Source organism: Amblyraja radiata, chromosome 34, assembly GCF_010909765.2.
Source record: "Amblyraja radiata isolate CabotCenter1 chromosome 34, sAmbRad1.1.pri, whole genome shotgun sequence".
In the NCBI taxonomy this organism is placed as follows: Eukaryota; Metazoa; Chordata; class Chondrichthyes; order Rajiformes; family Rajidae; genus Amblyraja; species Amblyraja radiata.
Window position 1 is genome coordinate 14576053 of NC_045989.1, and position 25549 is coordinate 14601601.

The 25549-nt window shown below is 44.0% G+C and overlaps 1 protein-coding gene across 1 annotated transcript; it reads right to left on the reverse strand.

The window, feature by feature from the left end:
- slc27a2 (solute carrier family 27 member 2) lies at positions 1-25549 on the reverse strand. The gene is made up of 10 exons (XM_033050520.1): positions 25035-25549; positions 22304-22513; positions 21155-21313; positions 16523-16647; positions 11991-12185; positions 9100-9190; positions 6456-6654; positions 4713-4810; positions 1786-1916; positions 1-434 (listed from the first exon to the last, which is right to left on the reverse strand). The coding sequence occupies exons 1-10, from the start codon at positions 25507-25509 to the stop codon at positions 258-260; spliced, it is 1860 nt and encodes a 619-aa protein (XP_032906411.1). The 5' UTR covers positions 25510-25549; the 3' UTR covers positions 1-257.

Here is a 25549-nt window from a genome sequence, read left to right on the forward strand (position 1 = left end):
TACAAGTTCAAAGGCCTTTATTTAATACATCCTTTAATTTTTTTTTATAGCTATTTCTATTTTCCTATCTTTTTACAAGAAACATGAATCTCCATTATTATTGAAACGTTTCATCTCATGTCCCACAAAATACCTGCACAATGATCTTTCATATTTCACCTCAGAGCCAGGAAATATCTTTATACAAACCACTAGAATTAAAATAGAACTGAAACGCAGTACCGTTTACCTAACTCTGTGTTGGAGCAGTTCTACAGTTACAGTTTGATCTGGTTACTGATAATAGTTTGATAGATCTCTTGATCCATTGGAACATAAGCTTTTTTCTTGTCATCAAGGATGAAGAGGCAGTCTTGGACAACATCCGGATTAAAACCTTCCTTCACCAGACTCACTTTATAATATTTAAAGGTCCCTGTGGTTTCTATCGCTTTCTGAAAGAAAACAAAGCTGGTTACTGACACTGCCCCACCAATATTTCTCACCCCAAACATCAACTTTACTAAGCCCCCAACCTGCTCCTGCAAACAGCCTTTGCCCAATATTGCCCCATTGCCACTACCTCACACTCACTACCTTGTCTTTCCTCACTGCTTCCTCCTCAGACCCTAATACATACCAGTAATCCACCATCTCATAGGTCCGCACCCTCTTCCAGAGACCAATTTCCTCAGCCCCTTCTCCCCTCTGTCACCCACAGACCAGTTCTCTCACCCTCCCCAGACCAGTTCACTCGTCTCCCAGACCTGTTCCCCACCTTACTGCACCACCTCCCACCCCCCCAAAAAAAGTTGCAGACTGCCCAACCCCCCTGCTCATGCTGGAGGGACAAGACTCAGTCAGCATGGGGTCACCCAAGGGTAAAATGTGCAAATTAATGGCACAGCGCGAGGCTGGGTGGTTGAGGCAGGAACTATGGGCAGGGTGCTAGGTGCGGGGGGCCTGGACAGGCCTTCCCCGTCAGTGTGAAAACATTCACAACCAGGTTAGAGGATGTAGAGGGAGATGTGGGTTCCATCAGAGCAGATGAGAGATCACAACTGATTGGGGTAGAGAGGTAAGTGTGTGAGGACAGCTGTTGGATGAATGGGGGGGGGGGGGGGGGGGAAGGAGGGTACGAGGGTAAATGGGGCATGCAGTGTGGGGATGAGATAAGGGTCAATAGGGTGGGATGAGGGAGTGAGTGGGTGTAAGCTGTGGTGATGAGATGGTGGTGAGGGGTGGGCTGTGTGAGGATGAGATGGGGCAAGTAGGGCGGGATGAAATGAGGGGGTGAGTTGGTGTAAACTGTCGGGATGATATGGGGGTGAGTATGGTGGGCTGTGGTGGGAAGGGCGAGTGGGCGGACTGTTTCATGGAGCAGGTGCAGACAAGGAGGACCATATTCACTGGAGAGCTGTAACGAATAAGGAATTGGGATGTGCATCCGACAGGGATGTGCAACTGGCAGGCATGGACATCGAATCAACGGTCACCATGGTGTCTTATTCCACAGTGTACACACTATAATTTCTCCACCCAAAAAACATCTATTGATGGAACCAGGTAGGGATACAGCTTTTGGAACAAGTCAATTACTCCAACATGGCTGAGTTGCAACAAGGTGCATCCTGGGCTTTGGTGTTTCACCTCTGAGTGCACATTACTTGTAACCTACAGGTCACAGCATCAGTGACTGCTGCAGACCCAGAGGTCGGGTTGGGGGGGGGGGGGGGGGGGGAGGGATGTAGCAATCAAACCAAACCCCCACAGCACCATCAAGGGCATAAGAACCATGAAGCTCACCTGCATCCTCAAGAAGCGTGGACGGGCATAAACCGGGAGGTTAGCTACCACATGTTCATACAGCTGTTCTCCATCCATGTCCATCCCAGAATGCAGCTGGATGGCAGTCATCCCAATTCTCCCCTCATTCCCTGCAGGGAAAGGGATTCATATAAGTGTTTGGTTATGGCACCAGAATAACCAACCTGAAGCAGAAACACCTCTGGAGAAGCCAAAGCTTATTAATTCCCACCCCTTATATAAACACCTATTTCCCTATGTACACCAAATTGTTTACATTTATACACTAATCATATGTTTGCAAAGCCATACCAAAAAAAGAGAAAAAAAGAAAAAACCCTCCTGTACTGTACAGTATCTCTTAGTCATATAGTTAACCCAGCACCCTACAATCACCCTCCCAATACAATCAGTATCACAAATATCCCACTCAAAATCACCTATCCTCATCCCCATATCCTTTTTTTAAAAAAGTGTTTTTGTACATCTTTATAAACTGAATTATGTTTGTGCTAAGTTTTATCTCCTGTTCCAAACCATTCCACAAATTCACCCCGCATATTGCTATGTACATACTATTAAGAGTTGTTCTGACATTGAGTTTTTTTAAATTAAGTTCCCCTATCCTATCTGAATAATTAAATTTGATAAGATTAGACACAAGGATCAGACACTGAACGCCAGCACCCAGTTGGTCTGGTCTGCCATGACAAAAATCAAAGGGCCTTCAGTTGCGATGGCCACCATCACTTTGTGTGCTATTGATTACGTCAGGGATCTGACGGATGGAAATTTGACTGGAAAGACTGGGCAAGTGGGCCTGGATTTGGAAGTTGACTCTTCAGGGACAAAATTAAGGGTATTCACAGTATTCATCACAAGGCACAGAGTGACATACATTTACACAACCTATGGTCATTACAGAAACATGCTGCAGGCTGACTGAAGCTGGGATCGAATATCCAAGGATCTTGGACATTTAGGTATGTCTGGCAAAAATAATGCTGTTAATATGGAAAGAGGTCAGCAGAGTGGAGTGAAATGATCTTGGTTCGATAGATTATATTAAGTTAGGATGAGCTATGAAAAGGCAAATGGCAGATAACGTGAGTGAGTGTTATTCATAGTCCACCAGCTGGAATATTGGGTGTGGTGTAAATAAGCACATTAGTGTACGTGGAACAGGGCCCATACTGTAAATTATGATACTAACCTAGATACTGCTGCAATAGATGAATTCATGATCTACACAAAGCGCTTTTCTGATCAATACCATAATGCATAAGAGAGAGAGCTATTTTGAATCTAGTTTTGTGCTAGACCACAGTGTTTTTTTTCTATTACAAATCTCAAATGGTGGAGTACAGAGGCAACTAAATACATGATGGGCCTTTGTCCCAAACATTATGGGTATAATAGAAAGAGTATAATAATAATAATAATAATACACTTTATTACGGACTCAAGGTCCAGACAAGGGGCAACCTTACATTAAAAATGCATTGCATATCAAATATCATAAATACATATAAAATCATGGTATATCACTTATGAAAACATCATAATTTATATATTTTTTTTAAATTAAAAAAAAATAGAATAGAAATAGAATAGGACTTAATAGACAGTAATAGAAAGGATTTAAACAGAGGAATTAAAAAAATACTTTGTGTCTGTTGAAAGAAAACATATGACCCGTGACAGATATATTAGAGAATCAGTGTCAAGTGTGAAAGAGGAACTGAAAGAACAGAGTAAACAGGGAGCTATCAACTCGAAGTCACTGGTGGGGAAAATGCTGCAATCTGGATATAATAACAGAACTTGATATAATAACAGATCTTGAAAATATAGTAGAAATAAGGAACTGCAGATGCTGGTTTACAAAACAAAATACACAAAGTGCTGGACTAACTCAGCATGTCAGGTCGCATCTCTGGAGAATATGGATAGGTGGCGATTCAGATCAGGACCTTTCTTTCCGACCCGAAATGTCACCTATCCATGTTCTCCAGAGATACTGCATGACCTGCTGAGTGACTCCGGCACTTTGTGGCTTACATTGAAAAGGTAGGATTGAGTAGAGTCAACAATGATTTATGATAGGTAAAATATGTTTGACTGATTTGCTGGAGTTCTTTGTGGATCTAACTAGTAGAATAGATAAGGGGAACATGTGGGTGTGATGTTTTTGATTTTTAGAATATTTTCAATAAGGTCCAGCACAGGAAGTTGGTAAACAAGTTAGAGCAAGTGGAATTAAAGGTAGTATTCTAAGATAGAGAAACAGTATTGGACTTGGAGCAAAGGGTGGGAATAAATGAACCATTCTTCAGTTGGCTATGACGCGGTCAATGGCTCATTCCACTTCAGTGGAGGGGAAGCCATGGTTCAAGAGGCATTTCAGAGGCAACTGTTTGGAAAGAAAATGCTGACAGTTCCTCTTTCTACAGATGTTGAGATTTTCCAGCACTTCCTGTTTTTCAGATTTACAACACCTGCCGGTTTTGTTTTAATTTACATATAGCAAATTCTCAAAGGGCTCAACAGACTTTAGGCAGTTTCCTTTGGCTGGGAAGTCTACACAAGGGCCACATTAAGGTCCAGGCCATTTAGGTCAGGAATGAGGAAACATTTAAAAAAAAAGTCTGGTGAATCTGGAATTTTTTCTCTTGGAAATTATGGAAATTCAGGTGTCCGATCATTCTAAACAAAAGGTCATTGAATTCTGGATATTAAGGTAATCAAAGGAGATGTGGATGGGTCAGGGATATGGAATACAAGATCAGTCATGATTCTCGTTAAATGGTAAGCAGACACCCAGGTCCCTGTAGTCAATGCCCTAAGGAAAGGGATTTAGGATGAGGTTGTAGTTTTGTGGCGTAAAGCAGTCGGGGGTTTCCAGTTGTTGCCAGGGTGGCACTCACCTGGTACAGTCACTCCGTACACACAGACATTCTGAACAAAATCCAGCATGGACAAGACATCAGCCACCTCGACTGTAGACACATTCTCTCCTTTCCATCTAAAATCAGACAATTATTTAAAATTAACTAAGAGGTTTAGCACACTTTGGCCGACAAGCTCGCGTGAGCTGGTTTCAGCCACTGATCTCACAGCTTGGACTTTGACAGCCACCTCACAGCGTCCGTCCACAGAGAACGGAAATTAAGTAGATTGGTGCAACAGGGCACCAGTGCCCCCCGTGTAGTCGGCTCAATGAAACCTTTGTCCCGCAGCAGCTCACGGTGACACGCCTTGCAGTGGCAGCACCTGGAGCAGGGTTCCGTGTTGCTGCCCCCTCCGACTCCTGACATTCCCTACTCTTGTGGCTTGCCCTCACCATGTCCCAATTCATTTACTTGGAAGAACTTAGAGGAGTGGGTAGCTGCAGTATTGTCCACGGACCTTCGGGTAAACACAGCGTCCAGCTCAATTGATGCAAAATATTTGCAAATAATATTTTTTCAATAATGTAATTTTTTTGTGTTTTCCCAGAATGAACTGCAGGTTGGTGCTGGTACTCTCATGGGAGTGTTGCAGGGGAGGGGAGAGATGAAGCAGCAGGTTCATGTTCCCAGTGGGAGGCTGCACTCAGGGGCAGAGTGGAGCAGGAAGGGCCAGGGTCGGTCAGTTGTCACCCTGTGGAATCGCACCATCCTTTGCTAATTGACAGGACAAAGTCCAAGCCAAGAACGAAACGTACCTCAGGTGGTGGTAGCTCAGAGATGAGATGGCAATGAAGCCTCTGGATCTAAACCCGGCCCCTGGCGGGACACCAATCACAGCCATCCACTATCAGCATTATTGCTGAGATTTGGGGTGTGCATCTCTTCAGCCTCTTCTGTGGTTGCAAGGTGATCCAAACCAATGAAGTACATTTGAGACATGGTGGGAAACACAGCAGTTGATGTGTGCACAAGAAGCTCCCACAGACCATAACCTGATCATGAATAGAACATGTGTCTTTATGACATGGATTGAGGGATGAAGATTGAACCAGTGCACTGGGGATATTAATCGCCTATTACTGTTTACATCTACGTGGGAGAGTGGATAATGCCAAGGCTTATTGTCACACCCAAATGAGTAGAAAAATCAGTAGTGTAGCAGGTAGCGACTCAGCTCCGGAGAGTTCAGTGCTGCCCTTGGATGTGGTCTGTTTGGAGTTTGCACGTTCTCTCTGTAACCGCGCTGGTTCCCCTGGGATGTGCGAGGTGTGATTTTCCCCCATCGTGGGTCAATACCAGGAAAATCAGCAGCCATTTGATTGGCTTGCAATAGATATTGGACAGGGAAAATCGGTAAGGATGACGACTGGGAGTACACTAGGGGTGCCCTAGACTCAATATGTCAAACGCTCTTGCTTTGTTATAATAAAATATGAAAGACAACATGCAGCTCTTGGTACAGTCCCGGCCCGATCCTCCGTGCAGTACTATGTGCTGTCGCAATGAATCAGCCTGCACTTGTGCTCCAGATTCTGGAGCAGGACAAATCCAGGGAAGTGAGCCCAGGTGAGGGAGTGCCTGTGTCTGGGCTACGCTGTGCTGGAGTGCAGAGCAACTTGTCATTAGGATCACAATTTCGCTGATTTGAATGTGAGACAATGACCTGCTGGATAACAGAATCTTGTTAAGGTGCCACATGGAGCCCCAGCCCCCTCTGACCTGTACGTATCCCCAATTCGGTCTTGGAAGTAGATGAAGTTGTCATGGTCCAGCATCATCAGGTCACCACTATTGAAGTAAATGTCTCCCTTGCGGAACACGTCCCTCAGATGCTTCTTCTCAGTCAGGATTTTGTTTCCCACGTATCCGATGAATGGGGTCTTGGGGGTGATTTCTCCAATAAGAAGCCCAACCTTTCCTGTCAGGACATTACATTGGCAGCAGATTGGACATGACATTACAATTCAATAGCCAGCAAATATTCACCAATCAAAAGCTGTAAATACTGCAATCTAGAAGAACATAAGAAAATGGCCACAAGCCTACTCTGCCATTAAGATGATGGCTATCTGATTTTCATCTCAGTTCCTTCCCTGCCTTCATCCTCCACTATTCTGTAGATTAAAAGATAATTTCTTTCAACCTTGAATGTGTTCAATGGCTTCCCCGCAAAGAATTTCTAAAATTCATGACTTACTGACAGATGAAATCACTTCTCTTCCCAATCCAGAGTGGGTGGCCCCTTGTTCCAAAACTAAGGCTGCCAGTTCTCAAAGCCTTGTGGAAACATCCTCTCAGCATGTACCCTGTCAGCCCCCCTCACAATCTGATATTTTCCAATGAGCTCACCTCTGACTTCTAAATTCTCTTCACAATAGGTCCAACAGTCCTGATATAGTCTCGCCAACTCTGTGCAGTTATAGCCTGCACTCCTTCCACATGACGACAAAGGCCAACAGCTGCCTTCCAACTACCTGTTGTACCTCTTACTAATTCACTGTCTTTCGTCAATTGCGCATTCTAGAGTTTCTCTCTGATTTAGGAATATTTTTCCCTTCTCTTCGTGCCATCTTGTAGAGGTGGTGGTGGAATCAGATGCAATCACTACATTTAAGAGACATTTAGCTAGGAAGGGAGGGGCAAGGCGAAGAAGCATAGAGAAATGGAATTACTTAGAGAGGCATAAAGGTCAGCATGGATGTGAGAGGATGAAGGCCATTTCTTTACCACACAGCTCTATGACAAAGCACAATGGTGGATTAGCAGCCCATCCCCAACCACAAGATCCACTTCTACCACCACAAATGTACCACTGCCAATGTGCACCAGCTACAAAATGCACTGCAATTATCCATCCATGCTACTCTTCAAGGAGAACAATAGATGTAGGAGAAAGGAACACCGCAAGCTGCAGTTTCCTCTTAAAATTACACACCATCCTGATTTAGACCTTTAATAAAAAGCCAGTGTCCTGAAACTTTCAACTGTCCATGGAAATGTAATCTAGGCACTTCTCAAGTGAAACTTTCCCACGCTGCTTAAATTTCAATTCCAATTAACAACATACTGAGATACTTTTGTGACCATTTGCTGAATGTCATGCTGGAAGTTTAGAAATTCACAACTTTAATCTGCGCAAGGAGGGAACAATAACTTACACCACCAACACAACCTTGATTAACTTGTTCAATCGGCCTAAGAACAGCAGATGGAGATTAATTCAGATAAATTCGAGGAGTTGCATTTTGGTTAAGACAAAGGCAAGACATATACAGTAAATGGTAAGTGCCTGAGTCGAGAGACCTAGTTTGCAGGTACATAGTTCCACGGAAGTGGCAACACAGGTAGGTAGACAAGGTGGTTAAGAAGGCATTTGACATGCTTGCCTTCATCAGTCAGTATTTTGAGTTCAGGAGTTATGATGTCATATGCAGCTGTACAAGACATGGGTGCGGTCACATTTAGAGAACTGTGGTAGACGAAAGTAGGGGCTATCTGAAATTATAGAAGTCAATGTTCATACCGCTGGGGTGCAAACTGCCCAAGTGAAATACGAGGTGCTGCTCCTCCAATTTACGGTGGACCTGACTCTGGCCATGGAGGAGGCCCAGGACAGGAAGGTCGGATTCGGAATGGGAGGGGTATTTGAAGTGCTGAGCCACCGGGATATCAGGTTGGTTATTGCAAACTGAGCGGAGGTGTTGGGCGAAGCGATCGCCAAGCCTACGCTTGGTCTCACCGATGTAGAGCAGCTGACACCTAGAGCAGCGGATGCAATAGATGAGGTTGGAGGTGCAGGTGAACCTCTGTCGCACCTGGAAAGACTAACTGAGTACAGTTTTGGACGCTCGGCAAGCAGAAAGTTATCATTAAACTGGAAAGAGTGAAGAAAAGATTTACAAAGATGTTATTGGGCTGGAGGATTTGAGTTATAAGGAAAGGCCGGGACTTTTTCCCCTGGAGTGTAGGAGGCTGAGGATGATATTTATAAAATTATGCAACACATAGAAAAGGTGAATGGCCACAATATCTTTTCCCAGGATAAGGGAGTCTAACAACCAACAGGCAGATCTTTAAGGGAGAAGATAAAGATTTAAAAGGGGCCCGAGGAGCAACTTTTTCCACACAAAGGATGGTGTATATATGGAATTAGTTGCGTGAAGAAGTGATAGAGGCAGGTACAATCATAACATTTAAAATGCACTTGGACAGGTATGTGTATAGGAAAAGTTTGCAGGGATACCAGCTAGACTGTGTGTAGGGATACCAGGCAAGTGGGACTGGCTCAGTTAGGTAATTTGGTCAGCATGGATGAATTGGGCTAAAGGGTCTGTTTCTGTTCTGTATGACTCTCATCTCTTACCTGTGGGTACCGCAATGCAATGGCCATTGGCATCTCGCACTGGAGCTTCCAGTTCAGCATCATACTTCACCAAGTGAAAAGGCAGCAGCATCTGGGAGAGGTGAGAGCAGGAGGTAAGCACAGTGTGAGTAATGAGCGCTGATTCAAATAAAAATGTGCTGAGTGAATACATAGGCACTCTCTCGAAGATCACAGATCAGATGCAAGGAACAGCTGTAATTAGAGTGTAGCCGTACCCTTAACCCACTGGTTTCACATCACAACTGCCCCATATCGGGTATTTCATGTGCCATCGTGCCTGGAGCAGCCACAGCTTGGCAGCACAGGAGGGGCAGGCGTCCCGAGGGTGCTTCTTGGGGCAGGAGTAAAGCCCTTTGTGGGGACAGTGTGCAGGGTTCATCATTCCGTGGAGGATGTGCCATAGTTAGTCCTAGTCCAGTGCCATTGGCATTCACCTCAGCACCACAAGCAGAGAGCTGTGCAGACACAGCAGGACAGGAGGCAAACCATCCTGTGCTGGGCCCAAAGTTGTCAGTTGTTCAGGGTCCATATAGAAAGCAACGGTTCAATGTATATGGACCTCGCGGGAAGAATAATGGTACACTGCGTGTTCGATCAGATGTATTCACACTACAGGCCAGTGGCTGGTAGCCATGACTGTAAATAAACGTCTGTACGCTTATGCTTTGTACAGGAAAGTTTGTTCAGTGAGCAGAGAAGTGATAGGAGAGTTGAGCTGCAGGTTTCCTCCTTAGGACTGAACTCTCCAATCTGAGGGAGGTTTGTGGTGTGAGGACCACCAAGGAACCACTGACAGACCCTGCAGAGGCTTTTGTTGGAAATGATGTGGTGGAGAAAGTTCAGTCACCAGCCTCTTGTAAGTCCTTGCTGGGTTGGAGAATTGGGAATTAGAATCTATAACCAGAGAGGATATTCAGTATGAGACACCTGATCAGATTTGCACAAAAACTATGAAGTCCTATCAACGAGTTCACAATCATGGGTGTGAACATGTTTGCTTGTATACAAATACTCTGTAGGTGACCTATTGGCAGGTGTTGTCAAACAAGACAGGCCTCTGGTGATTTACTCACACTCGCTCTGTGGCTACCTTTCAGTGAGATCACCTTACACTTTGTGTCGAGCAATAGGCGGCCAATAGGTCAGCCTTCTTTATCTCGCCTCTCTTCTCAGGAGATGCCTGCCAAGATGTTGCAACTGTGGCAAAGCAACAGTGCTTGCTGCTGACCACAGGGTGCTGCGTCAACAGCTGCCCATAACTCTGCTTTTATTAACATACGTTGCCCTTGTAATGTTTACTTGAGTAGGAATAAATCAGTATTTGAATGAATTTAGCAATATCTGCCGAGCTTGTGACATTTCCGGCTAGACTCAGTCCAAAGGTTTCAGCTGATTTCATGACTGACTTAATATGAATACTTGAACATTTTCAGAGGCTAAAAATGGGGGAATGTAATCACAGAGAACTCCCAAACCTAAACGTATGAGCAAAGTCCACACTTCAGATCCATAGACTATCTCATGGGAACTTCTCATTGGATGCATTCTCAGTGCAAATATAAACTGAAGGCAATCAGAAATTAAACTACTGTATTGAATTTTGCCTTTTTCATTCAATTGCTGTATTAGTAATGCTTGCAAAGCAGTCATCAAGGGATGCAAGGTAACATGATTCGGTAGCAGATTCCAACAAATGCAACATTAAAGAAATAACCAGGGCACAGTATCTGGATCATCACTAGTGCCGGCCGAGAGGTCAAATTGCTTCACCCAAAGGAATGTGAAATTTTGAAGTCCCTACCCCATATGGCAGCAAAGTCAATGAGCCGACAAGTTAGGTCAACGAGAGTGAAAGGAACAGGCAGGAAGTTGGATTAGGTCCTGATCTGAGCATATATCACAGCTTGGGGGAGACATCTCTGGGTCCTTCATCAGATCGTGAACTCTTGTTGAACCAGTTGGGCGTTTCACTGGTTTTTGACCTGTGCAAAATAATTATACGCAGCAGAAAATCTTTACTCGGATTAGAGAAAGTGAATTTTCATGTAAACTATTCTGTTTCCGACCACAGAATTTAGTACCGACAAAGGCTGCAAAGTCCTTCTTGAGAGGCAAAAACTTTAATGCCAAGACAATAATTAGAAAGTTCACAACCATCTAACGTTCTGACTTTAGGGCAAGAGTAGAGTTGCTAACTTACAGTGCCAGAGACCTAGGCTTGATTCTGACGACTGGTACTTATCTGTACGGAGTTTGTACGTTCTCCCTGTGACCTATGTGGGTTTTCTCTGGTTTCCTCCCACACTCCAAAGACATACAGGTTTGTCGATGAATTGGCTTGGGATTATTGTAAATTATCCCTAGCGTGCGTAGGATAGTGTAAGTGTGCGGGGATCGCCTGGTGGGCCAAAAGGCCTGTTTCCGTGCTGTATCTCTAAACTAAACTTCACTGACACAATGAGGTCAGCAGAATGAACATAACCACGATCAAAGGAATTCTCAATAGCCAATGGTTCAAGTAAAGCAAAATAAACTAGAGATGTTTATCTCTGGCAGCTGCTCCAGTTCTAGTGCAAGCCAGCTTTTGTGTTTCCATTGATACAAAGGCCAGCATCAATTATAAATGTTTGTTTTAAAGAGTGGTGGACCTTTTGTTGAAGCACATCCAGCATGAATGGAAGACTCACCTGAACTGAATGAAAATGATCAGAGCAACAGCCTGCCCGTCTGAGTGGACTTGTGTTTTCGTAGCTCCATAGACGTGACTGGTACAAAGCACAGCCATGCCAAAAGGAATATTACCCAAGGAACCAATGTGGAAGTAACGCTTTTTTATCAACATACTTCCTTTCACGCAGCTATCTCCTTACCTTAGTGAAGAAGTTCACTTTTCCTGCTGCACCGACCTTTCCTACGTAGTTCATGAAGCCAACGTTCCCTTCTGTTGCACCATAAAACTCACAAACGCGGATATTTCCAAATCGGTTTAAAAACTCCTTCCAGACATCTGCCCGAGCACCATTCCCCACTGCTATCCGCACCATGTGGTCCCGGTCGTTGCTCTTCTACAAAACAAAATTCAATAACGGCAATAAATGAAAGGATGTGTTTGAATTCTGACAAAGAATCCAGGCTCTAAATTTAAATATGGAGGGCAAATTATTTATGAGCCTTGGTTTTTGTAATGCACCCTTGGGTAATTCATGTAACCACCAGTCAGTCCGGTTGGATGCGCACACCCATCCACTGCAGCCATTCCCATGTCATTTCAGTGATTACATTTTTTAATCTTCTTCACTGTCTGTAAAGTGCTATTGCAATACTGTGAAAGAATGTACTGAAATGCTAATTGTTCCTCTGCCCGGCATTGACTGCTGCTGCAAACAATTGCCTATTTGTGCTCGAGCCACACCTTACAGAACATGGGGGCTCACATGGAATAGATAACATGAATCTTTCTCTTCCGCAAGGTGTTTAGAAACCAGAGGGCAAACGTTTAAAGTAGTAGGTAAGAGGGGATGCAAGCCGAATATTTTCTCGCAGTGTTTGTAATTTGGAACCCGCTATCTAAGGGTGGTGGAGGCAGAGCCTCTCAAAACATTTAATAACATTTTAGATTATTAGTTGAATTACTGATGCATAAAAGGATACAACCCAGTGTTAGTAAATTAAAATTAGTGTAGACAGGACTGAGGGTAACTTGTTATGGACAGGATGGGCTGAAGGGCCTGTTTCCACACTGAAGGACTTTGTTGCAAATCAAAGCTAGGTAATTATCATTCATTGAACAGCATAGTATAGCACAGGAACAGGTCCTATGGTCCACAATATCTGTGCCGAACATGATGCCAGGTATAAAGCAGATTCACACAGAAACTGTTCTGAGTCCCTGGAGGAGGTATGAAAGTTAGGTGTTGCACAAGTGCGGTGGGACACAACAGAATATAGGAAATCTCTTAGGGATTTCATATTAGGCTTGAAAAACTGATTGTAATCACTGGAACAATGCTGAAACAGCATTCCCTGAGTTTCTGGGACTCAGTGAGTTGCACTTACCTTCAATGCCTCACCTGCAGCTGCCTGGGCTGCCTTTCTCCCGGACCCGGGCTCTACTCACATTGTCAGTCCCATGAATAACTGGTAAGAGGTGGGGATACAGGAATTCAGTAGCTCCCACCTCGACTTCACACATGATACCCCTCCACATACTCCCACACTGTAATCTCCCACAGCAACATCCAGCTCCAAACACATCAGTTGTCACCATTCTCTCACATTTCCACCATCTTTGTCTGCCAGAAATGCACTGCAGATCCCAAGGAACTTGTTGAGTTCAATAAGCACAATGTAATTATCCAGGAAACCACAGCTAAATGTTTGGCTCAGAGCACCACACAGCTTTCATTACTATAATCTTACTGTGAGACTAGCCAATACTATGTGCCAACTTAATTTCCATAACATTACAAACAAACTTAAATGTCTTTGAACACCGAAGACTCGGACTGGAGGCTGACAATCTTCTGCATGCCCTCTATTCTGCAATCTCTCAGAGAGGAAGATACGAGGCTTTACACAAAGGATTTCACAAGGACCTGTTTGGGTGATATTGTAATGCTGAACGGACAAAGACTTCCTGTTTCCAATGACATGGTTTTGAGTTGGTGTAATATTGTGCTGAACCCTCAGAATTTGACAATGGTCGCGTGATGCACATAGCGCAACAGGAAGTTCTTAAACATTTAAGCACAATTTAGTAATGGTGTGAAGAGTGGTCCAAAGAACAATGACTGGAATCGTTCCAGGGTGAGGGATTTCAGCTCCAAGACCAGATAGAGATGCCGGGATTGTTCTCCTTGGAGGAAACTTGTTGAAGGAACTTTTAACAGAGGTGGACAAATTTACCAAGGATGTAGAAAAGGACCCTGCTCCAACCAGTTGATTACTCAAGGATTAGGGACACAATTCTCAAATTCTGAGCAAAGAGATATTGGAAATTTTACTCAGAACCTAGAACTGACTTTGTATGGGGTGTTAGTGGTATATTTGGATTTAGAAAATCGTACAGAAGGTTAGTCAATGTGGCTGGAGAACGTGGCAGAGGAACTATACTGACAGCAAACTCAACAGCGATGACAGAATTCCTCCTCATAGGCTCCAAAGCCACTCAGCAAAATCAATAACCCCACTCTCACCATCGACGGCACCACTGTCTCCCCATCTCCCCAGGCCCGCAACCTTGGCGTGATCTTTGATTCCACCCTCTCCCTTGAGCCTCACATCCGCCATGTCATTAAAACCTCCTTCTTTCATCTCCGCAACATCGCCAAACTCTCATACCCTCTCTCACACCTCCCGCTGCTGAAAGACTCATCCATGCCTTCATCTCCTCCCGACTGGACTATTGCAACTCACTTCTCCTTGGCATCAGCTCCACCTACATCAACCGACTCCAACTGGTCCAGAACGCAGCCGCCCGACTCATCACCCACACCAAATCCTGGCATCACATCACTCCAGTCCTCAAACAACTTCACTGGCTTCCCATCTCCCACCGGATCACCTACAAAATCCTGATCCTCACCTACAAAGCCCTCCACCATCTGGCCCCCCCATATCTCACTGACCTCCTCTCCCCCTACCAACCCTCACAGTCCCTCAGATCCACATCAGCCGGTCTCCTCTCCATCCACAAGTCCAACCTCCGCAGTTTTGGGGACAGAGCCTTCACCAGGGCAGCTCCCAGGCTCTGGAACTCCCTCCCCCAACTGATCCACAATTCCGTGTCCCTCACCATCTTCCAGTCCCGCCTCAAGACCCATCTCTTCACCTCTGCCTATCCTTAGCCCCACGTCCCCCTCCCTTTTCATCTGTGCATTAATTGCCTCATATTGTGTTTTGAATTGTATTCTGTCTTTACTTTGTGTACTAGTCATGTCTCTACTATTTATTTCATTCCCCTTGCATGTTTTTCCTCTACCTGCTAAATTTTTGTAAGGTGTCCTTGAAACTCTTGAAAGGCGCCCATAAATAAAATGTATTATTATTATTATTATTATAGCAGTTGACACAGGTTATCAGACAGAAAAAAGCATGGGATTAAATCGGTAGGAACTGCAGATGCTGGTTTACACCAAAGATAGACGCTAAAAGATGGAGTAACTCAGCGGGACAGGCAGCATCTCTGAAGAAGGATCTCGACCTGAAATGTCATCCATTCCTTCTCTCCAGAGATGCTGCCTGTCCCGCTGACTTACTCCAGCTTTGTGTCTATCATGGGATTAAATGGAACAAATATCAGGTTCGCAGGTTGTGACTCGTGGTATGCCACAGGGATCGGGTTTGGGCTCCCATCTTTTCACATTTTTGTCAGTAACCTACACAAACAATATGGCTGAGGGAGGCAAATGTAATATTTCCAAGTTTGCTGATCCCACTAAATCAACTGGGATTGAGAGTAGAGGAGGATATAAAGAAGCTTCAGGGAAATGTGGACAGATTAAGTGAGTGGGTAAGAACATGGTAAATGGAATAGAATGCAAAATAATGAGAGGTCTTTCACTGGTGGATACTGAAAAGGAGAATATGTTAGTAAGTGATTGGGCTGTTGATGTTCAAAGAAACATGTATGTGGTTGTATACAAATCACTAAAGGTCAACATGCAGGGCTAGTGGGCACTGTTATGTTTTATTACAGGAGTAAGGGAGCCTTATTTCAATTCTATGAGGCCATGGTGAGACAAGACATGGTCTATGGACAGTTCTGATCTCCTTACCCAAGAAAGAATGTACTTGCCATAGAGGTAGTGCATCAAAGATTCACCAGACTTGATCGAGGGATGGCAAGTTTACCACGTTGGGAAAGGTTGAGTGGATTGGGACTGTGTTCTCCGCAATGTTGAAGAACAAGAGGAAATCTCATTGCAGTTTACAAAACTCTTAAAGGACTTGACATGTTATATCTTGGCTAAGAAGTCTGTGAGCAGAGGGCAGATTGAGATGAGGAGAGATTTCTTTGCTCAGATGGTGGTGAATCGTTAGCTTTCTACCATGAGCTATCCTTGTAGCTCAGTCCTTGTGCTCATCTATAGTTCCAGTAAAAAAGAGGTAGTCTGGCCCACCAAGTCTGTGCTGACTATCAATCACCAATTTATACCAGACCAGGTGTGGATGAATGAATAAATGACAGACCAAGCATGGATAGATGAATGAATGACAGACTCGGTGTGGATAGTTGAATGAAGACCAGGCATGGGAAGATGAACGGCCTACTTCCTAGTCTATTCCTTTGTTCTTATGAATAGACTGGAAACGGGACTGTTGGGATTGTTCCACCAGGAACTGGTATAAATTAGCTAAATATATTCCTCCTGTCCCATAATCATGACCCATCCAGGTTTACCTTGGGAACATTGCAGAGATAGCGCAGCAGCTCCCCGATGTACTGGATAACCGTCACATTGTGCTTTCGGCAGTCGTCCCAGAACTGACTGGCAGAGAACTTGGATCGTAAGACAGCAGTTGCACCTGGTTCATGGACATGGAACAGAGAGAAATATCACATTCCCCTTTCACCTTGAAGAAGAAATGTAAATAGTAAATCTTGACTGTTGTTTGTAAAATACATGATTGGTTAAGAACAGCCCAGGGCAAATAATACAGCTCAAACTGCACAACCTTATTCATCATCAAACATGGGCGGAACATAGAAACATAGAAAATAGGTACAGGAGCAGGCCATTCGGCTCTTCGAGCCTGCACCGCCATTCAATATGATCATGGCTGATCAACCATCTTAGTATCCTGTACCTGCCTTCTCTCCATAACCCCTGATCCCCTTAGCCACAAGGACCACATCTAACTAATATAGCCAATGCACTCTCCTCAACTATTTTCTGTGGCAGAGAACATGTACAGTAAGTGGTAAGGAATGTTGATGAACTTGCAATTCAAGTCCACAAATCTGAACTGAACTGAACTTTATTTATAGAGCACTTTAAAAACAACCATTGTTGCAACAAAGTGCTGTACATGACTATTCATAAACATAAAACAAAACAATAAAAACATTAAAAGACAATAAAAACAATAAAAAACAATAATAGAAACACTAAAACAAGAGCAAAGTCTCATGCAGGGGCGAAAGCCAAGGAATAGAAAAGTTTCAAATCTTTGAAAGTGGCAGCACAAGTAGGAAAGAATGGTGAAGAAGACACATGGCTTCAAAGTCAGTGGACAGAATATAAAAGTTGGGACATTCTGTTGCAATTTTACAAAACACTGGTTACTCCACACTTAGATTAATTTGTGCAGTTCTAGATGCTACACTTACAGGAAGGATGTGGCTTCACTGGAGAGAGTGCAGAGGAGATGCACCAGGATGTTTTCCGATTGGGAGATTCAAGTTATGAGGAAAGATTGGATGGAATGGATCCATTTTATCTAGAGCAAAGAAAGCTAAGGTGACCCGACAGAGATCTATCAAATTATGAGGTGAAACAGGATAGATGGACAGAATCTCTGTTGTATTAGGGGGAACCAAAAACAAATAAGCATATTTGTAAGCTAAGAGAAAAGAGTTTGAATGGGGATCTGAGAATTTTTATTTTTTTTAATACAGTGGTTGACAACTTGGAGCCAGAGGTGGTGAATTCAGATGTGATTGCTATGCTTAAGAGACATTTAGACATGCACTTCAAGAGGCAAGTCTATGAACGATATGGTCCTAAAGCACACAAATGTGATTACTGTAGATAGACAAAAAAAATAGCATGGGTGTGGTGGGCCATAAGGCCTGTTCCTGCATGATTCTATAATACACCAATCTCTCAATTGCATGAATCAACATGATGAACCTTCTCTACACCTCCTCCAAAGACAGGAGATAAAGAGACAAAACTGCACAAGGTCTCCAGGCGTGATGTCACCCACTCCCCGAAGGCTTTAGCAAAGGCTCCCTACTTTTCCTATTGGATCCTCTTTGCAGTAGGCCAACAGTTCCTTGGATCCCTCGATCACTTGAATTACCTGCAACTTTCTGTCGTCATGTATCAGATCCCTGGGAACCTCATCTGTCAATCCATGGATAGGTTGAACCAAACACTTTGGTCAGCCTGGACCGATTACTGCGCTATCATACTTTTTGATATCATGTACTCAGAATGTTTAAGTTGATTATGGCTGGCAAATACATTTGAGTTTCATTGGCCTGCTTTATCATGCATTGTGACTAAAACTTGCTGCAGCCTGCCAGAAAATCTACAAAGAAATACAGCATTGGATCAAACAGAAATGGAAACCAGACCTAAAACTCTTCTCTCATTGGCTCATTCACCGAAGACATTGCCAAGGCTCTGTGTTCATTAGTTCATCAGTGGAAACAAACTTTTCTGAATTAGAATCCACCACTTTCATTAATACTCTCTGCAGGAGAGGTTCATTTTACAAATCTATTCATGCCCTATATAAAGCTTTGAAAACAATAATCTGATCAACCCTCCTGCTCCCAACGAACATGAACCAGTGAAAACAGTTTCAGCAAATTAACTGGTTGTGAATGAGAAGATTTCATTTGTGAACTGAGTGTGTACCCCGACTCAAGGAGTTTAACTAAATTGCTGTTTACAGGTGCCAGGAATTCACCTTGGTTTGTTTTAAGGTTATGTTTTAAAGTTGCCAGGCAACCCAGAACATGTCTTTTCATGTTATTTACCAGCTTATTATAAGTATTATAAGCTGATACTTGAACTAACACACATCATAGTCATTGTCTATGTGGACTTCAGCAAAGCATTCGATACGGTCCTGCATGGGAGACTGCTCTGGAAGGTTAGATCATGTGGGATCCAGGGAGAGCTAGTGACAAGATACAGAATTGGCTTCAAGGAAGAAAGTAGAGGGTGATGGTGGAAAGTTGTTTTTTGGACTGGAGACCGGTGACTAATAATCGGTGTCGGGCTCATTGCCGTCTGAGGCTCATGCCAACGATTTAGATGAGAATGTAGAAGGCATAATCAGTAAGTCTGCATATGTCACTAAAGTGGGTGGTATTGTAGATAGTAAAGATGGTTATAAAAAATGACAGCAGGATCTTGATCAAGTTGGGCAAGTGTGCTGAGGAATGGTTAATGGGGTTTAATGCAGATAAGTGCGAGATGTTGCATTTTAAAGAGTCAAATCAGGGCAGGACATTCATAGTGAATGGCAGTCCTGGAGAGTGTTGTAGAGCAGAGGGATCTGGGAGTGTAGCTACATAGTTCCTTGAAAGTGGCATCACTGGCAGATAGGATGGTCAAGAAGGCTTTTGGTACTTTGGCTTTTATCAGTCAGGATATTGAGCATAGAAGTTGAGAATGTTACAGATGTAGAGGATGTTGGTGAGCTTCAGTTCTGGTCACCCTGCTATAGGAAGGATTGTTGTTAAGCTGGAAAGAGTGCAAACGAGATTTACGAAGATGTTACCAGAACTTGAGGGTTGAGCTCTAGGGAGAAGTTGGGCAGGCTAGTATTTTATTCGTTCAAACACAGCAGAATGAGGGGTGATCTTATAGAGCTGTATAAGATCATGAGGGGAATAGATAGGGTAAATACCTACATTTACCCTACAGTCTTCTTTCCCCAGAGTAGGGAAATCAAGGACCAGAAGACATAGTTTAAGGTGAGAAGGGGAAAGATTCAATGGGAACCCGAGGGGATACTTTTTCACACAGGGTGGTGACTATATGGAAAGAGCTGCCAGAGGAGCCAGTTGAGGCAGGTATTATAATAATATTAAAAATAAATTTGGACAAGTGCATGGATAGGAAACGTTTCGAGGATCATGGGTCAAACGCAGGCCGGTGGGACTAGTGTCTAGTGACTTGATCGGCATGGGCAAGTTGGGTCGAAGGGCCAGTTTCCATGCTGTATGAATCTATGATTATAACGTCCTTTGCGAGGAGAGAAAAATGTAGGGATAAAGAAGCACTGGTGAGGGTGCAATGCAGGTTTACAAGGATGACATTAGACATGTGGGGTTTATAGTTTCAGGGAAGGATGAATAATTTAAAAGGCTCTTAAATGCCACTGTAATACTGCTTCCACTGTGATCTCTGGCAGCAAGTTGGGTACCCACCACTCACTGTAAAAAAAACAGCCTCTTCACAATTTGTGTGCATTAGGTTCATTGTTCCATCCCATGCCTATCACAGTTGGGAAGGGAAAGAGTCACCTTGTTGGGAAGGGGATGAGCCACGTTGCTGGAAAGTTTACAAGTGAGGAAGCAACGCACATTTCTTTCTCTATGAAGCTCTGAAAGGAAAGGAGCCAGAAGCTCTGGAAATCATTTATTGTCAGAGATAAACACAACCTAGGAGTTGGGGAAAGGATCTAGTGCCTCTGGGAATTTGAACAACTCCAACATTCCAGAAGATGACCACACCAGGAAAATGGCTGGTGGACAACCAGGTCCCTTTGCATCACTTCTGGCTTCCACTGATCTGCAGCCAAGACTGTCCAGGCAATCCTGCAGCCTTTAGATAGGGAGACAGCAGGAAGGAAAGTACCTTCAGGTGCCACATGTGCTCTTACTTTACTCAAGTTGCTCTATGGATGGGATCATTCTCCGTTTCCTGTTCAGGAGCCCATCCAGTTCACAGCACAGGCTATTTGTTCCATCCAACTCTTTCTATTACTTTCTGACCATTTATGTAACAGCTGTTTGATATCATGGAGATAGCTACAAATTTATACAAAGAAGCATTTTAAACTCCAACAATCCCTTGCAGAGAACAACTCCTGACAACTGGGAAAACAAGGAACTGCAGATGTTGGAAACGCAAATTAAGGCAGTATCTGTGGAGCGAATGGATAGACAATGTTTCGGTTCGAGACCCTTCTGACAACTGAGGACTGCTTTTCTTTTATCCTTTCTAGGATGTTCCCACCCTTCCCACAACCAGCACCTGTGGGGAACTGGGGGAATAATGCATGGCAGTGCAGACCAGTGGAGTGAGGGGTAATAGGGTTAAAAGAGTGTTTAAATTCAATCTCAAACCTGCAGAAATACAGCTGCAGATTCCGAGCAGGGAGCCAGAGCTGTGGTACAGAGGCAGGGTGATATACAGGACGTCACTGCTATCAAACCCGCATCCCGTCATGAAGCTCGCCATCCGATGTGCTCGCAAATGATTGATGATGGCAGCCTTAGGCAAACCTTGAAACCAAAGATAGGCAATCAGATTACAACAGTTCAAGCTCTGGTTGGTCTTTACTTAAATGCAATATCTCAATAAATAAACCTCTCAACAAACCTTGAGTGATTGAAAGCTACATCTTGGAAACACACCCTTTGGCCCACGCTGACCATCGATCATCTGTGCACATTAGTTCTATGTTACCCCATTTTTGCATTCACCCCGTCGCACTGGGGATAATTTACAGATCCAATTAACCTAAAAACCTGCTCGTCTTGGTGAAATTGGGGGGAAATGGGAACATCCTGGGGAAATGCATACGGTCACAGGTAGAACATGCAAATTCCACACAGATAGTACCAGAGGTCAGGTTCAAATCCATGTCTCCAGCGGTGAGCCAGGAGGTCAACCATCTGTGTTATGCTTCTGGTTTAGGGAGGGAAAAGCACCGGGAATCGTGGAACCTAATAATATGTGAAGCAAAGTCTGTGATTCTGGAAAAATATGATTTTCATCATCATAATAAAATAAATCACCATGCCCCAGAGTACCTCACAGAGCTAGAGTCACTCTTCTTGCCCCTTCACAAACCAATCCAAGAAAAAGTACATATTTACTGCTCCAGTTCATACAGCTTCAAATAATAGACACAAAATGCTGGAGTAACTCAGTGGGACAGGCAACATCTCTGTTCAGAAGGAATGAGTGACCTTTCAGGCCGAAAACCTTCTTCTTCAGAAGGGCCTTGACCTGAAACGTTACACATTACTTCTGTCCAGAGATGCTGCTTGTCCCGCTGAGTTACTCCAGCATTTTGTGTCTATCTTCGGTGTAAACCAGCATCTGCAATATCTTCCTACACAGCTTCAAATAATAGTTCTTTCAAAACCTTGATTTCAGTTATCTATACATTACAATGAAACAATTAGCTACAGAAATATCAGGGATCAGATGGAGAGCGGAGAAAAGCAGTCTGCAAGGACATCTACTCCATATGAGGGGTTTTATACCTGTTGTTCCTGAAGTGAAGATGTAGACAAAAGGGCTTTGGAAAGTAACCTCTGATCTCAGGGACTGAGGCAGTGGCTGGTCGGATGCAGCTTGGATTTTATCATGCAGGCTTTCAACAGCCCCTCCGGTATTCTCGCCATCCAGTACGAATACCGTCACGTTGTCATTTCTCAGAGCTGGCAACAACTCCTCCAGTAAACTCGAATGATCTGGAAATAATAAACCAGGAGATTTCACTCACTTAGAATTGTTTAACTATCAGAATCATTTGCCCATCCAGAGTGATGCAGCAAATGTTGCACCTTTTTTAAACTGCAGAGGGACAATGATAGTAAACTAAAACTCTTCTACAATCACATGTTTAAGGTGCTGCTGCAAGAGGACAAAAGTTTCATCATCCTTACTGGTATCTGATTGTAAACACCACAGCTATTCACAACACTGCTGACATGGTTAATATAGTCAAAGATTAGTTTTTAAGACTAAGATTGCTGGTAGAGGGTGATAAGCAGGGCAAGAAAGAGAATAAATCAGAGGGTATTAATAAGGATGTAATGTGTAATATTAAACAAAGAATACTCACCGGGTGTTGAAAGCACAAGGGACTATGGAAGAGAGGTTGGGGCTCCACTACAGAAAATATTTTGAGGCAAGAGAAGGAGAATAACACAGATTTACCTGGTTTGAGTAAACACAAACACGAAGGAAGATATAAAGTTAGACTGCCTTCATTACAACAGAAATGATTGAGACAATCTGATGGAAGGTTTATAAAATTATGAAACAAAGATATGTGAATAGACAAGTGCTTTGGTAATTGTTTCTCTTTCACCAAGTGCAAAACGTGACCAAAATTGTAGAATGGCATTTAGGAAGTGGTTGAGTTGCAGATATGATTAATAGAGATGTAGAAAAGTAACGGGCCATTTCTATTAACAGTTAATAACCTACTAACTTGTCTCAACATTATTTTGTGGGAGAGTAACCTTAAACTGAAAAATCAGTTTTTATATGAAAATCAAAACAAAAACAATTGTTGGTAAACGGGAATAAAACCGGAAAAGCAGGAAACTTCATCATGCAGCAAAACCGCTCAGATAGCATATGTGCAAGAAGAGAGACAAATCGCGAATGCCATCAGAACTGGATTCCCCGCAACCTAACATATTCACTGTAAAACAAATATAAGGATTTTAACCTTTTGCTAATAATTAAAGAAAACAATTTGGCAAATTTGCTTATGGAAATCACAGCCGCGCAGTGATTTCTGCAGTTTTGTCAATGTCCTGGCTGTGGACGGGTCTATAAAGGCAAAGGCAAATTTATTTGTATAGCACCATTCGTGCAAACAGCAATTCAAGGTGCTTTACAGGAAAGAAAAAATAAAATAGTCAATAATTAAAAATTGCAAAATAAGCAATACGACAAATGTATGACTAATAAAACAACGTCAATGAAACAATAAAACGATTTTAAAAAGCACATAAAAGGGTTAAAATTAGACGGTTAAGATTGCCTGCATGTCGGGTTATGGAAAAGCTATAGTAAACAACAGTGTTTTTAGGCCTGATTTAAATGCGCTTACAGTCTGTGCACACCTCAGGTGTTCAGGGAGCTTGTTCCACAGGTGTGGAGCATAAAAACCGAATGCTGCTTCAGCCTTTTTAGTTCTGACCCTGGGAACACAGAGTAAACCTGTCCCTGAAGACCTGAGGAGTCTAGGCGCCTCATATACAACAAGTAGGTCAGAGATGTATTTTGGACCTAGACCATTCAGTGCCTTGTAGGTCAGTAACAGAATTTTAAAATCTATCCTCTTACACACAGGGAGCCAGTGCAAAGATTTAAGGACAGGTGTAATGTGGTCCATTTTCTTGGTGTTGGTCAAGACTCTGGCAGCGGCATTTTGGATAAGCTGCAGTTGTTTAATTGATTTTTTATTGAGACCTGTAAAGATGCCATTACAATAATCTAACCTACTAAAAATATATGCATGAACAAGTTTTTCAGTGTCTTCTTTGGACAGAAATCCCTTGATTCTTGCAATATTTTTTAGATGGTAATATGCAGATCTGGTAATGGTCTTTATATGGCTGTTAAAATTCAAATCCGAGTCCATAACTACACCAAGGTTTCTGGCTTTGTCTGTGGTTTTCAGTGCAATTGAGTCGAGTTGAGCACTCACCTCTAGCCTTGTTTTTTTGGGACCAAAGACAATAATTTCTGTCTTATTTGCATTGAGCTGGAGGAAGTTCTGGTTCATCCACTCATTGATATGTTTGACACACTGGCTCAGTGTGTGTAGGGGACTATGGTCATGTGGTGACACTGCGATATATAGTTGTGTGTCATCGGCATAAATGTGGTAGGATATGTTAAAATGCTCTATGATCTGAGCTAGGGGGAGCATATAAATGTTGAACAAAATGGGTCCAAGAATTGCACGACTTATAGATGGTGAGCGGCAGAACCGCGGCACTCCCACGGAATCCGTGTGTTCGCCGGCCCCACACCCCATCCTTGTGCTTAAACATTTCTTTGGCCTTTCCAATGAGCCCCACCCAGGCAGAGGGGAGGGAGAACGCTAGGGATCGCTGGGGGAAAGAGAAGTGGGAGGGGGGGGAGCATTGTTGATCGCGAACCCTGGGGAGGGAGAGTGGTGGGGGGAGTTGAGGAGGGAGGGGATCGCAGAGTGTGGGGGGGGGAACGACCCCGAGTAGCCGGACTCACCTGCCGAGGTGAGCAGGAGGCGGGCGCCGCTACTGCGGAAACAGTGAAGCAGCCCCTGTCCTCGGACGTTGGTGTTGAGGAAGGCGGCGGCGCAGCCGAGCTTGGTCAGGCCGAACCAGGCGGTCAGGAAGAGCGGCCCGTTGGGCAGCAGCAGCGCCACGCAGTCCCCTGGACTCAGCGCGGTGGCCGCCAGCAGAGCCCGACCCAGCCGGTTGCTGTCGGCGTCCAGCTGGCCGTAGGTCAACTCCCGGCCCTCGAACAGCAGCAGCAACTTGTCCGGGTTCTCCCGCGCCCTCCGCAACAACACATCGAGCAAGGTTGGGGGCGGCCGCTGGCGGGACCACCACCACAGCCGCAGCGCCGACACCAGCGCCCGACACACCATCGGCACCTCCGACCATGACTGCGGCCATGGAGCCCAGAGCAAACCCGCTGTCGCCAGCAGCGCCACGGCTAGCGGCCACAGCACCAACATCCCGCCGCTGCAATGCCTTGGTCCTGCCCGCTGAAGTGGG

Excerpts from the sequence above, each read along its gene's own strand:
- slc27a2 (XM_033050520.1), bottom strand. The coding sequence starts at position 25,509 with ATGTTGGTGCTGTGGCCGCTAGCCGTGGCGCTGCTGGCGACAGCGGGT. Across the intron at positions 4,811-6,455 it reads CGAATTGGGGATACGTACAG|ATGGAAAGGAGAGAATGTGT; the intron begins GTCAGAGGGGGC and ends GTCTGATTTTAG. Across the intron at positions 1,917-4,712 it reads GTACGGAGTGACTGTACCAG|GGAATGAGGGGAGAATTGGG; the intron begins GTGAGTGCCACC and ends CTTTCCCTGCAG.